At 42.3% G+C, this 15,119-nt stretch overlaps 1 protein-coding gene across 1 annotated transcript in view; it reads left to right on the top strand.

Annotated features, from left to right (window-relative positions):
* The window catches only part of afap1 (actin filament associated protein 1), a 77,397-nt gene that overhangs the window by 9,156 nt on the left and 53,122 nt on the right, over window positions 1-15,119 (top strand). The window contains exons 2-3 of the mRNA XM_079184475.1: window positions 11,029-11,157; window positions 11,474-11,556. Of these exons, the coding sequence (XP_079040601.1) occupies window positions 11,029-11,157; window positions 11,474-11,556 (212 nt within the window). The remainder of the gene's footprint in view (window positions 1-11,028; window positions 11,158-11,473; window positions 11,557-15,119) is intronic.

Raw genomic sequence — 15,119 nt, 5'->3', positions numbered from 1 at the left:
AACAAATACTCTGTCTCTCATCACCTAAAAGTATAACAGCACTTTAATGAGTGAACTGAATACACGTCACCGTGTTCTGGTAGACCAGCAGTAGAATAACACGGGGAAGTAAAAGTTTGCTGTTTTCTCCCGCCATTTCTCATCTTTCTGAGCTCCGCTTAACTTCCGGTTTAATGGTCACGTTACAAAAACAAAAGCTCGTCTATCATAAGTAAAACAACGGCACGGTTACGAGTTAAACACAAGGTACCCAAAATGGCAGTAAATGTAATTATTATAATTGCAGAAATAAACTAAAAATAATACAAATCGCGTAAATCAACTTCTGGTGTTGTCACGGCAACGTTTATACGCCGGTCAGCGTCAGCTACAGAACCGGAGTCCTGTTCCGTTATTCCGAGCTGCTGTGAACACTCAAACATCTCTGCGACTTATTGAGTGGCGTAATAATCGCGCGACACAACGAATCGATAATGAAATTCGTTGCCAACTCTTTTGATAATCGATTTTTATCGATTTTATCGATTCGTTGTTGCAGCCCTACATCAGATCAATGCATGCAGCGTCTGTTATGATTGCAGTGCCCTGCTTGTGTCTAGGTTGGCTTGTTATGTCATCAGTGGATTCATGAATCATCCCATGATAGCTTAGTAGGCTTGCAACCTCCATACCTCACTAATGAGAGAGTTCATTTCTCACACCCAGGCAGCTTCCATTCCCAGTGCAATCATGGAAACCGCATGTCCTCTATTCCACCACAGGACAGAGTCCCCTTTACCCAGCTTCCTCTCCTGGTCCTGTGGTTTCAGCTGAGCCTCCTCTAATTATCTTTTCAAAAGAGATACCGAAGGGAGCCTCCTCTCTGTCCTCAAACACTTTCTGTGTTCAGCTTGCTGTTGCTCTGTCTCCCCCCCTGTGTCCTCCTCCTCTCTCCTATCATGTGTAAAGCCCTGTCAGCGTTGCTCTGTCTGCTCCATATCTCACCCTTTCTACTCCCCCTCTTTCTTCACATCAGGGTTTTGCAGATGTGTATTTGCGGTCAGGGAAACATCTGCTTGTACGGTAAACCACCTGTACTGTTCGATAGCAGTCAGCCCTGCTTTGTGATGTTCTCTTGGCACGTCCAATGGGAAAACACACAAACCTCATAATTACAGACCTGAGAAATGGGGAGAGAGCGAGACAGCTTGTCTTTCATCATAAACTAATGCAGCATCGCCTGTCCTCTGATGTGTCCATCACTCTCTCCAAGTCGAGGCTTTACGAAACCTTTATGAAACATTGTGACTGTAATAATAACTCACCAGCAGGGCACACCAAAAGTACCAGTACACAAGGTGTTTCACGTTATAGGAACAGATTATATAGACTGTGAGACAATATTCTGTTTACAGTCATGGTAATGTAAATGAGGAGCAGCTGTCATCATTTGCAAAGCCTGAACCAGTGAATATTCGTCAGCGACTGAGACGATGGATTAGAATAATTGTTGCTGATTGTTTACTTGATTCATAGACCAATTGCTTCAGCTATATATACGATATTTGCTTGACTAAACACACGAGTCAGGAAACTGACTCTCAGCTGATATTCATGAAGCAGATCATAACTTAACAAAAGTACTTGCTGCTATAGTTTTATATTTGTTGGTGTTGGAAACACAAGAGGTTTTCACTGATGAACGTGTGTGTGTGTGTGCGCGTGTGTGTGTGTGTGTGTGTGTGTGTTGGTGCCTATTCATTGTGTCTTTTGCCCAAATTAATGCGTTACAGCGATGCCCTGCAGTGGCTCATTGGAGGCAGTAACCATGACTATACCAGACCATAAACCAACCTTAATTAACAAAAAACACCATCTTACTGTAACTCTCAACCCAGACCCACAGAAGGTGCTCACTGAAGAGGATTGGGTGGTTGGCTCATGAGGTGGTTTGGGCCTGTCCTGCGTCTGTTGGCCTCAAAGGGGGGGGGGGGTCTATAACCTGGAACAGAGACGCTCACAGCTAGCTCAGAAACACAAGACGCATTGGACCTGGACATCCTATTTTAGCTGGAACAGCAGATCAAACACATTTAATGTCAGGTTTGATTTGTTCTGTCATGGCATGTGATAGAGAGGACATCTGTTGATCCATCTTTAGCTGTGGATTTAAGATGATCTGTAGCTTCACTGTAACAAATGTGGCCTCTAATCATACTCCAAAAATAACAGTCCAGTACTGTATTTTGTTAGTATGAAAACACGCAAGGAAGACTGCAGAAGGAGGGTTTCCTGTATTTGTCTCCCCACCCAGATTGACTTGGTATTGTTTTTGCACAGGTGTTATGCTTTTGAGTCACTTCATGTCAGAGCTAGTTATCCCTTACATTGTTAGCCACTCAGAAATGACATTATTTGTAGAGATGCACCGTTCGATTGGCCAATTTTCAGCTTGATTGTCCGTGACCACACGCATGTTCCACACGAGGGCTAACGCCTTGTGACTATTTTTTACACACACACACACACACACACACACACACACACACACACACACACACACACACACACACACACACACACACACACACACACACACACACACAGAGAGAGAGAGTTTTCAGGAATGTGTTATATTGTAATTCATTCCCATGCATGCTGCTCAGAGTAATCACAGTGAGTCTCTGCGTCTCCTCTTTCAGCAGGTGTGGACATAATATCATTTAATACACACACTTTTATATTCTTATGAAAAGATAGTGATTCAATAGTTTTAGATCATAAATAGTTACCTCTCTACAGTATAATAGACCCACATACACAGTATAGAATCATATTTTCTCTTTTGTGTTCAAACTTTATTACATACAATTTTCTCTTTCAGAAAATGCAAATATGTTGATGGATGCTGTCAATTAATGTTCTAAGAAAGACAGAAACAAAGTAATCGGCAGCTCAGAAATGGGAATCAGTCAAGACAATTCCAATCTGGGCATCTCTAGTTCAATCAGGAGAGACTTCATTAGAATTTAACAATCATTTATTACACATCCATAAAATATGAATAGTGCAAAGTCTTTGTTCCTCGGACTCCATCCTGAAGTAGGATAATAGAGGGGTAGTGATGCTGAGGTCAGATAAGGCCTGATCCCTCTGGAGTCCAGACACTGATGGTGGTGGAGATGATGATGAGGAGCATGACTCTGATGCTGCTGGAGGTGACTGGGGTGGAGAAGGGTCTGATATGAGCTGAAATGACAACTGACAGCAGCAGAGAGGAGAACATTTCTAAAGTTTGACAGCAACGATGTGATTGGCTTAAGGAAACTGTGCAGAACCTGGTTGGTTACTTTAAAGTGAACGCCCACAAGAGAGAGAGAGAGATTATGAATGAAAAGGAGAGTAAAGAGAGTCTTCCTGACAACTTTCGCTTAAGCTTCATGTATTTGGTGCTGTAAACGTAGCAGTGCATTGTCAGTGAATAAATGCCAACTCCTCAAGATCAGACAGCAACCTCCGGGTTCTAAAAAGTGAAGCCAATGCAGAAGTGTCATTAACCTGCATTCTATCTAGTGTCCACCAGGGGGCGACTCTTCTGGTTGTATAGTAGTCTATGAGAAAATGACTCTACTTCTCTCTTGATTTATTACCTCAGTAAACATTGTAAACATGAGTTTATGGACTCAATCTCTAGTTTCAAGTCTTCTTCAATACAGCATGATGTTCATTTAGTAACTTAAAGCTTTAGGGCGGGCTTATTGTGATTGACAGGTTGCTACCGCTACCGGAGCCGTATACGGCATCTCTACGTCACTCCTCCATTGTCTAAATATGGTCACCGTCCACTGGTCGCAAAAAATAAGATGGCGACTTACAAGATCCAAGATGGCGACGGCCAAAACGTTGAACTGGAGGCTTCCAAACCACAAACCACTTGTCTGTGCTCCAGACCCAAGTCAAGTTGCTGTCTTGCCTATGATGCAAAGCCTTTTAAGCATTTTACGTGTGTGTGCGTGTGAGTGTGTATGGAGACAGATCCTAATGTTCACTCGCCGGGGCGTTCGCTGGGTCATTCGCGTGAAGCTGGAGAGGGGGCGTGGCTTATCGACCTAGAAGCCTTTCAACCATTTATTTCCACCATCAACCAGGGAAAAAATTACCTCTATTTCTGCTTAGTACGTGTTGTGGAAGTCCCAGATATCACAGGAAACTAAACGCCGTCATGTCTGGGTTCATAACAGTCCGGAGGAGCTCCGTGTATTTTATCGAGCTGTATTCACTGTGTCTAGCAAGCCACATGTTGGCTGTTTACTACAGCTGTATGAGCCCAAAATAAACTGATTTTGCTGTGATTTAACTGCGACAAAAAGGGATGCTGAAATAACTACGTAATGATGCAGATTTGTAAAAAGTCAGAATTCATGAAGCAAATAACTTAAAATACTTGTTTTCTCAATGGAGTTCGAATCGATCGGTGCTAGGCTAAGCTAACATTGTAGCAGCTCCATCAACACTCAACATAACGTCATCTAGACGTAAATACGGCAGCGTCTTTTTCATTGTTTGTACCATATGGTTTACAGACCCACATTTATACACATGGTTTGGTCCGGTCTCTATTGATATGAGGTATCGTAGAGCTCTGGGTAAACACAGACGGCTACAGTATTTATTTCCTGATTTAACAACGGCAGGACGTCACTGATGACCGGGGGAGTATCTCAATGCTGATAGGCTATCGCGCCGCAGCGTCACACCATTTTTTCACCGAAGTTGAAATACTTCAACTCACGCGAATCGCGCGAAACACTCTCTGAGCGGGAGTGTGTCTGTCAGTGTGATGTCAATCACAACAGCTGTATTCTGGGAAGAGTACTCCTCCCTCCAACCTGGCTAAGCATTTTTTCACCGACAACAATAACGGAGCCGTAGGGTGTCAAGTTCTCTCTGAGCCCCAAACATGATCCCGTTGCCTTGCAAACACACACACACTTCACCCAGGAAAACCCCCTTTGTCCTGAACTCCGGGAAGTGTGAATACTTCACAGTAAGTGCAAACATCCCTCTGATATGTCTAGCTGTTTTTACTGGGTTTGTGGCTTTGTGTGTGTGTGTGTGTGTGTGTGTGTGTGTGTGTGTGTGTGTGTGTGTGTGTGTGTGTGTGTGTGTGTGTGTGTGTGTGTGTGTGTGTGTGTGTGTGTGTGTGTGTGTGTGTGTGTGTGTGTGTGTGTGTGTGTGTGTGTGTGTGTGTGTGTGTGTTGGTGCCTATTCATTGTGTCTTTTGCCCAAATTAATGCGTTACAGCGATGCCCTGCAGTGGCTCATTGGAGGCAGTAACCATGACTATACCAGACCATAAACCAACCTTAATTAACAAAAAACACCATCTTACTGTAACTCTCAACCCAGACCCACAGAAGGTGCTCACTGAAGAGGATTGTTTTTTTTAGGAAAGAAGATTTTTCATGCAATCTTATTGTTGACACAGTAAATGTGGGAAGAGGCAAATCAAACTTGTTAGAATCCGAGGTGGGTTGATTTTGGGGTTTTGTCTGGTCCCGTGTATGAGCCTACACCGGTTTGATTTTATGCATCAGCATTGGTCATTATAAAGTCATGCCACTAAATCCAACTATTATTGCATGATTAATAAGCAATATGACAACGTGATTGACATCATTTGATGTGTGTTTATAAGCGGACTAACAGTGGAGCTTTGTTTCTAGGATGTTTCACCAGAGAGTTAACTGTAAGCTGGCGGCCGTATGTTGGCGTGTATGCAACCGTCACCTGCTGATTAAAGTGAAGGGGGTTAGCCCCCAAGTTAGCTCACTTAAGGTGGACCAGCTATTCTTATTTTGAAATGGTCCCCTAAGTCTACTTTTGTGTATGGATGGAACATGTTATTTGTGTATTTTCAATCGCATTTTTAACATGCTGTACGGTATTGTAAGCTTCATCACTGGCCTTTCATGTAAACACTGATTATGAATATGGACTCATATGTATTAAATGGGGCAGTGAGGGAGCATGGAGCACGCTGGGGAAACTTCACTGGACTAGTGACTGTGTTGAGATTGGTGAGGGTTATTGATATTAATGTTGGTCTTTATTTGTGAATTATTCATCATCGACCTATTTCATTTGAATTAAGAAACTGGGAAATATGGGTCTCTGAGCTTGGGGTATAATTTGTGAATGCTGAGTTTGTTTATTGTGTTGGAGTGTAAGTGATAGCCTCCCTTCTTAGGGGGTGACTGTGGCTCAGTGGAGAGCAGGGTCATCCTTCAATCAGAGGATCCACTACTCATGTGTCCTTGGACAAGACACCGAACCCCTCCAGCAGTTAGAGTCCTGATGGGCAGGTGGCACCTTGCATGGTAGCTCTTGTCATCAGTGTATGAATGGGTGTGAATGGGTGAATGAGGACATGTAGTGTTAAAGTGCTTTGAGAGGTCGGAAGACTAGAAAAGTCTATACTAGTACAGTCCATTTAACATTTACCAGCTTGTGTTTTCTGTATGCTGTCCTGGTTGGGTTTTGTTGAGTTGGAATTACATCGATATGGTGGTACGCAACAAACTGAAGTTATAGTCAATAAAGGGAGAGCTTTTCTGCGTATTTTCCTAGCTTTAAAACACTTTAGGGAGATCCTGGCAGTGTCTGTTCACACCAGGTATCAGATCCGCCCATTACTTGAGATTTAGCCTCCTTGGGTTTTTAAGTTAGGTAAATTGTTACAATTTTAATGACAAGTTACACTTTATGTATATGTACAATGTATTTGACGACTATAATACAATTTCATTCAATTTCATGTTGATCCTCTGAGTTTTAAGTGGAGCGGCTGCTCAAGTGTGACACCTAGTGGTAACATTGTACCGGTCCGGTCCGATGTTTGGCCTAATGTCAAACGGCTCAACGCTACTAAGAATACATCGTATTAAAATATAATTAAAAGTATATGGGGGACACATGTATGCAAATATCAGACAACTGATCAAAACGTGTTTTGTAAAAGAAATGCAGTTGCACTATCCAAAGCAGGCAAAACGTGCACAAATGCAATAAAGAAAGAATTAAGAAAATGGAAGGGGAGCAGGGAGTTGACTGAGAAAGGAGGAGGGACAGGAGTCACTTTTTGAAGAGAGGCCGTGGGTGCTTTGTTTGCATGAAGAGGTATTTTCTGTTTGAGGGTGGTCCTTCTTGCTCCATGCCACTTCATTTTCCCTCCATGTCTTTGGTGATCTAGAGAGCTTGCTTTAGGTTTTAATGACACACACACGTACACACACAGGGTACGTTTGACCACCCCAGTAGAGATAAGGTAGTGCACAGGTTGCACAAAGCTATGAAGCGGTAAATTAAGCAGTAAAGGGAGTTTGGCTGTTCTCTGTCTATAAAAGCAGGCATGCTGAAAGTGATCCAGGGTGTGTGAGGCAGTAGCTTTACAATGGGGATGCTCTGAGGAGTTGTTGATTGGTTGACATGATTGACGATGCTTCCATCTGACCTTGAAGTCAAGTTTTCAGACTCCTCCAAAGCCCTAAGGAGGTGCAGCTATGACTTCTCTTGTTGTTGCTGCTCTTAGAGGCAATAGTGTTAGATGAGTGGAGATAAAATAGTATGACAATACAAACAATGGAAACTTGTCAGTCCGAAAAACTTTTGCTAAGCTATTTCACCAAGGTTGTTACTTCTTTATTATCTCTGAATGTGCGAAGCTAATGTAAGCAATTCTGTTAATCAACAAACAAGAATGCTTTATGGCAACATTGGATTTTTATATGATTTTTTAAATTAGATTTATGTGACGTGTCTTTCTTTAATAGGTATTCTATTTGCTAGATTACTATATAACCATGTATAGGATGGTGTTACATGGTTGAAATGATTATTTTCATCAGTCTATACATTGTTGCTAAGTTGTGAGATAAAACCATGAAACAATCCAGATGGTTGTATGGTAGTTTTGTTTGATCAACTAATGTGTTCATTTACTGATCACTTCAGGTTCATTTCATTAATCTGCTGTGAGAACAGCCTCCACTCTCCTGGAAGGCTTTCCACCATATTTAGTGAGGTGCACACTGGTGTTGGGTAATAAGGCCTGCTCCAGGTTATTGTCATGTACAAACAGGAAAGGAACAAAATACAGAAAGTTGGAAGAACACTGTTCAAAATGTAGAGGTGTCACAATTTTGATTCAAAATCCAAAATCGATTCATTCAATTTCGACATTGAAATCAAAAGCAGGGTCTGAGATTCTTCCACCTACTTGCACACGTCTGAAGAAAAGACAATACTTCAAAGACAAAACTGCTTAGCTTACTGGTAGCCAACTGCTCAAAGACAACACAGGTTATTGTGATTACATTTTGAATAATTTATTAAGATCTGGCCTTGTGGCACATTCCTGAAAAATATGGCGTTCATACCACACCTGATACCTTATAGTCTCTCTATTTGAAGAAGAAGTTCTTTACGAATCATGACTTAATAGTCTAACAATAGCAGTGCTGAAAATCAATAATCGAATTGAGACCTTTGGATCAAAGGTCACATTGAGTTGTGGATGTGGAGAATCGTGACACTTAAATGTGACTGTTCACTGTAGCAGTAAGATTTCCTTCCATCCCATGAAAAACAACCCCAGACAAGCATTCCATATACTGTACATTTGACTGTATAATGTACTTCTGTGAGTGGTGTACCTGCTAGAAATGGTGGCCAAAGCTACAAAAATATCAGTTTTAGTGAACCAGAATATTTCTCAGTTTATGAATTTGGTTTCTCTCTCTATCTATCTCTATCTCTCTCTCTGACTTTCTATTGCATTGAGCTACACTACTTTCTCTCTCCTGGCTGGTTTACCCCCCCCCCCCCCCCCCCCCCCCCCCTCGCTCTCTCTCCTGTTGGATAATCCGATTATGTGAGGAATGTGTGAAAGTGGCTGTGTATCCAGCCTCAGAGCTGCTCTCCAATACCAAAACACCTCCTGCTGCTGTGATAATGAGTTATGATTGCATTGGAAACCTATATAATGTTTGTCATAACAGAGCTCCTCTGGTGAAAAGGTTTGGGATGAATGTTGTCCATCAGGAGCCAGCTACCTACAGTCTCACCTGTTGTTGGTTAATGGTAGATAGCTGTGTGATAGGCAGAGTGAAATATCATCACATGTGGCGTTTTGAAGAAGATATAAGAGTTTGTTGCATCATCACAGATACCAGGCGTGAAGAAGCAAGAACATCTAGTCCCTGACAAAAAGATGTATTTGTACATTCTAATCCCTAACCTGAGTCCAACATGTGGGCGGAGCACTGCTGAACCTCAACATATTAGAGCAGTCCTGGATAAAAAGAGCACCATTACTTGTTGACTCTAAATCAAGATCAAAGATGTTCTCTCTTAACTCTTGAGTGCACACAGACCAGCCCAATTGCATACATCAAAAGTGGCATTGAGACAGAGGAAGTAGTCAAGGGGGGATGTTTTCAGAAAGCTACTGTGATGAGTGGCTCCTTCTCTGGGCTGTTTACGAGCATTCACTGGGAAATAGGACCAGTCTGTGAGCTTCCATTTAAAACACCAGCAGTCTCTGTTTTGATAGGCATCATGTGGCCCTCAAAGAACCCATGACATCCTGTGAGCAATGGTGATGCACTATTATGCACTACTATTACTGTGCATATTGGAGGTCTGTGTGGTCAAGCGGCAGATTTGATGGTAGTTTTCATGGCTTTGAAATCTCCAGTCATGTTGTATTTTGTAAAACAATTGCAAAACATGTTTGCGAACTGTTTGGACTAAAATTAGCAGTTTGTTTTTTTTCACTAGGGAATTAATGTGCTGCTGATTACTTTCTTGATTTGTTGAATAATTGTTTGGATTATAAAATGACAGAATTGTAGTAGTCGTGACTCATGAAACATTTACCTTTCCCAGAGTCTTATTTCCAGATGGAGCTCTGGCTACTTTTCCTGATTTCACAAAAGTGAAATGAATCAAAATAAATGTATCATCATTAAATCCACTGGCTCCCTTCAGCCTGCAGCTGCCTTTAGTATGATGTCGTCACCTTCGATACAATCACACATTGACAATAAACTTGAGTTGCACCAAAACATGCCAGGACCAGGGTCCTGGCATGTTTCTGAGAGAGGTGGTTGTTATCACTGCTGTGCAGACCGTGGCAGTGCTGTGTCACGGTTAGGAACTAAATTTGATGTCAGCCATATCACAACAATCTCAGATATGTGAAGGTGTATGGCTATAAGAACAGTCAAATACTGCACACATATACCCCGGCTTCTAGATTCCCTCCTATTGTTTCATATTGTGGGGGGCTGTGGTGTATTCTCCACTTCCAGCAATAATTCTCCACTAATTTGTTGCAGCTAACAGTGCTTCTAGTTTTAACAGTGCAAACGACAACAACACAGCTAACAGTGTAGACCCAGGAGAGGTTTGGGAAGGTGGGCGATTCGCTTCCTTAACGACGTCTTCAGTCAGGACGGTGTTATCAACTGCCGCACTAGCTCTCCCTCTGACGATTGTAACAGATTTGTTGTTAACACTGTAGCATTATCAGGGATCTGAGACTAGAAATCATTAATGCCGATTTCACATGAGCACTTATTTTGACTGAATATCGGCCCTTAATAAAGATCACGTATCTTTTACACTTGCCCGATCGGACAACTGCATGAGGCATTCCACTTGCCCAAACACAGAGTTTACTTGCCTCGGGCAAGCAAGCCTTAATGTGGAGCCCCAGTACTGGTTGTTACTTAACACAGATTTAAATTATAATTACTGTGTATTACAACTTGTACTCACCAAATTAACTATGTCAAGTGAAGTGAAGTCAATTTTATTTTTATTCATAAAGCACCAAATCACAACAGAAGTTATCACATGGCACTTTTCATATAGAGCAGGTCTAGACCGTACTTTTTAAGAAGATAGGAGAACTCACACTGTGTGTGTGTGTGTGTGTGTGTGTGTGTGTGTGTGTGTGTGTGTGTGTGTGTGTGTGTGCTGCAGCGATGGAGGAGCTGGTGTGTGAGCTTCGTCTGTTCCTGGACCTGTTGGACAGGGAGTACCTGAGCGCTGGGGTTCGAGAGAAGAAGATGCACCTCTCCAACATCCTCCACAGAGTCCTGTCAGATAAAGGTGAGATCACAAGCCACAAACACTTTAGAGAGAGACTGCAAGATTATCTAAGAAAGTTTATTTTCTCCTGTCACCATCCATCTACTCATCCATCCATCCACCCATCCATCCACCCACCTATCCATCCATCAGCTTATATCAAATGTTGAGATTGTTGCTTTTTGCTCAATCTTTAAACTTAAGTCAGTTCATTTAAGGTCTCATCAACAGCACGATGTAAAGTACATGTTGTATGTTAACAGGAAAAGAGAGCAGTTCCAAGTTTTTATGTTTCTCAGTTGGAACTACTTTTCTGATACTTGATCCTTCTTCCCAGAGCCTTCATTCAAGTCAGAGATCCACAGTGGTCTGCCAGCCCCGCCTCAGATGCCCCTCCCTGAGATCCCTCACCCCTGGCTGGTAAGACTTCTATCCTGCCCCCATGACCTATGACTTTAAAGTGCCTCCTACGAAGGCTAAAGAGTCACCTGGCAACATTTAGTCCTACAAGGAGCACCATAATCCTTCATGCTCGGTTTCAGATGTCCTCTTACAAAGTATCTGCTGTTTTGGAGGATGTAACCACACCCTGTGTATTGTGTTGTGAGAAAGACACATGCACGTGCTTTAGACATGTGACTGAATAGAGGAGTTTCTCCAAATACAAGTGAACCCAGTGTCACTTTCTTTTTGACTCTTTCTGACAGCAAGACTGGGTTGGGACTTAAACCCGATCTTTTTGTATTTAAATAAAATGGATTAATTTTTAATGCGTGGGTTATGAGGAAAGACAGAATGGAATAAATTAGGGCTGGATAGCATTTGAAATGTTTTAAATCTAGTGCCATTGCAATGCGTTTTTGTTTTTACTTGTAACAAAATAAGCCAATGTTCTCAAAAGGTAAATGTTGTACAAACAAAGAAATGCACTAATCTGACTTTTTCTCTTCCAATACCAATTCTGAGACTCTGCCAACACTAAGTACTGATCCAGCTCCAGTGCTCTCTTAAAGTTTACACATCACTTTTCAACACTTCAGTATTTAGCCTCATTTAGCCTACATTTCTGCAGGTCATCATCTAAACCGACCTGCTAAAGGATTGGTACTCCAGCTGCTAAAGTTCTTGAGTTGAACATCAGTCGTCGTTTTCTCAACCTTTGTTCATCAAGCTTTGTTAAACATGTAATAATGATGTAATGAATTCAATCAGAAAATATCTGAACAAAAAGAGTTCAAAAATTAGCAAGCATTTTGTGCTAACTTCTGATACTTGCAGGCACGTTTCCATGAATACCAAAAAAGTGAGGGTCAATACCCAGCCCCAGAAATAAGTATGTATGAAGCATCCATCATTAGGATCAAAGTCGAATTAGTAAAATAAATGTGTAGATTTAGTAATACAGTGGGATGTGGAAGCTGTGTGTCGTGTTTGAGGGTGATGTTAAAGTCGTTGAGCACAAAGAAGGCTAGTTATGGCTTCAATCTGTTACCCTGTCTCGCGTATCACCCTGACATGTCATTGAGGACTGTTACATCTCTGCTATAGCAGCTGAAGAATAACTGTGTGCGTGTGTGTGTGTGTCTTTAGTGTCATGGCAGATGCCTCTGATTGAAAGCAGGTGCATGTGATGGCTCGCAAAACCTTCTCACCATAACAATAAGCCACAACACCTTGTTCTACATGTTCTCTCACACACACACACACGAAGACCTTACAGTGCAGTTTGTAATTAGAAGCAGTCCACAGCCTCAGCCTCCTCTGGTGACCCAGTGTGTGTCTGGAAATCACAGCCGAGGTTTTCCCGGAAAACTAGATGAAAGAGGAGGAGTGATGTCCCTCTACTGTGTGTTCCTGTCTTTGTGGCAACATTTGTAGTCTTTGTCTTTGTAGCAAATGTTCCATCCTGCAATCAAAACAACTTTCACAAAAGCTGAAAAATACAACGCTTTATAAACTTCTTCATAAGCCTCCTTGTTACACTTTTATAAACGGCACACAAGTCGATCTGTAATCAATGTTGTTGTTTGTGATCTTCCGGGAAACGGTCACGTGATAGGGGAGTGACGAATCATGGAAGGACACGTCGTGACTGCTAAGAACCAATCAAGTAGTGAACACGGGTGTGGGCGTCATCGTTTCCAAACTTAATCCGAATTTACACGAATACGCAACCCCGGCGTTTTCAAACGTATCCGTCCTCGGGAGCGTTTTCAAACTCCTCCGTTTTCGGTGCTCGAAAACGCCGGCGTAGTGTGGACGCTCAGTGTAAACGTAGCAAAACATGGGTTTTCAAATGGAAACGGAGTAGTGTGGACATAGCCTAATGTCATTATGGATCAAGAGACCCAGCACGGTATCCACTAATCAAATAGACTGACATAGGGACCAATTTCAATTCTATAGAGCTTCGTCGGGTCTGCTTTGAACCACCCTGTGGCCTTCTTCTTCGTGTGTGTGTGTGTGTGTGTGTGTGTGTGTGTGTGTGTGTGTGTGTGTGTGCGCGCAAGAGTTTAAGTAACCTCCACTAGTGACTTTGCTCAGACACATACTGTATACACTCACAGAAAAGTTAGTTTGACCTCTCCACACCCCTCACCTCATTAATCACTTCAGGGATCTAAGGGAGAGGGTCCCTGCTGCATGTTACAATGTGCCACGCTTGAGCACATACACACATGTATTTAAGCCCACAAAAAACAAGGTCTGTCTCTAATTACATTGTAATGACCACTAAGTGTGACAAAATCCTACTGAAGACTACAATGATCTCTCTCTTTCTCTCTGTCTCTTTTCATATCTAGGATTTATGCCAAACTAATGTTGCTCTTTTATCTTTGACATGAAATAGATTCCTGTCATCAACAAGCTCACTGTCTCAGCCACATGAACGGTATCCATCCAGCTGTCAAGTAGTTTGAATTAATGACCTAAAACATAAACTGTAAATGATGTGTGTTTCCATTGAGCTGCATTGAAGCAAACAATTCAACATCCAGATGAAGAATGGGGCTGTGCCACTGCATTCTCCAGAAAAACAGCATCCATCATTAAAGGAATGATTAGTCTTTGGTAAAATGTTGATTTTCTGTAGTTTTCATACTTCATGCTGTCCATTCACTTTTGATTGGTGTCTTGCATCAGGAGTGTGTGACATTTATTGAGGTGGTGAGACAGAGCTCTCTTCTTTTGATGCCTCACTCACCCTTTCACACTTCTGTTAGTCCTTGTGCAACACAATAGATACCTTTTGAAGAGAGACTTCCAGCTAATGGTTAGCTAATGTCAGAAAATAGTGAAAAGTGGCCAAAGTGACGTCTGCAAATCGCTTGCTTTGTCCGACCAACAGCCAAATCCCCCAAAATATTCAATTTATGATACCAGAAGAAGATGTAAATCCTTACTTTTAACTGGCTGCATGTCTGTCATTTTTACTAATTGTTTTAGCTCTCATGCTTTCAGCGACAGCTACATTTGAGTCAGTATTACAGGCACTGGACTGTTTGAGGCTCCACCTCGTGTTTGCTAAGGGAGAATGTGGACCAGTCCCTTTGTCGAGACACAAATGATTTCCATCTGTGTTGATGTTGGAGAGCAGTGCCGCCCCCCCGACCCCTTCCTCCTTTCCTCCCTCGTCTTCCCCAAAACAGACCCTCCCTCGTTACGCAAGTCAACCGGCGTAAGTGTGTTGGGATGATGGATATACTGTATACACACCAGCCAGGTTGCGTTATCCGCAGCAGTCTGGGTCCCATTTGGAATTAATTTCCTCCCCTTCTCATTTTGAATCAGACAACCCCCTCCACCTCAAGCCCTTTTAAAGATAAATATGTGTCTCGGCTCAAGCCTTGTGTTCAAATGTAGACAATACTGTACACACAGTCACGTCACACGTCATCTACTCAAAGCATTTCTTTCCCGCTGCAGCTCATTGCCATGATGGTGGCCGTAGACCAGCAGCTTTGTATTTGGAACAAATGAAG

This window comes from Pholis gunnellus (assembly GCF_910591455.1).
Source record: "Pholis gunnellus genome assembly, chromosome: 23".
In the NCBI taxonomy this organism is placed as follows: Eukaryota; Metazoa; Chordata; class Actinopteri; order Perciformes; family Pholidae; genus Pholis; species Pholis gunnellus.
Note: the sequence above shows the minus strand (reverse complement) of the source record. Positions and strands in the feature narration are given on the sequence as shown.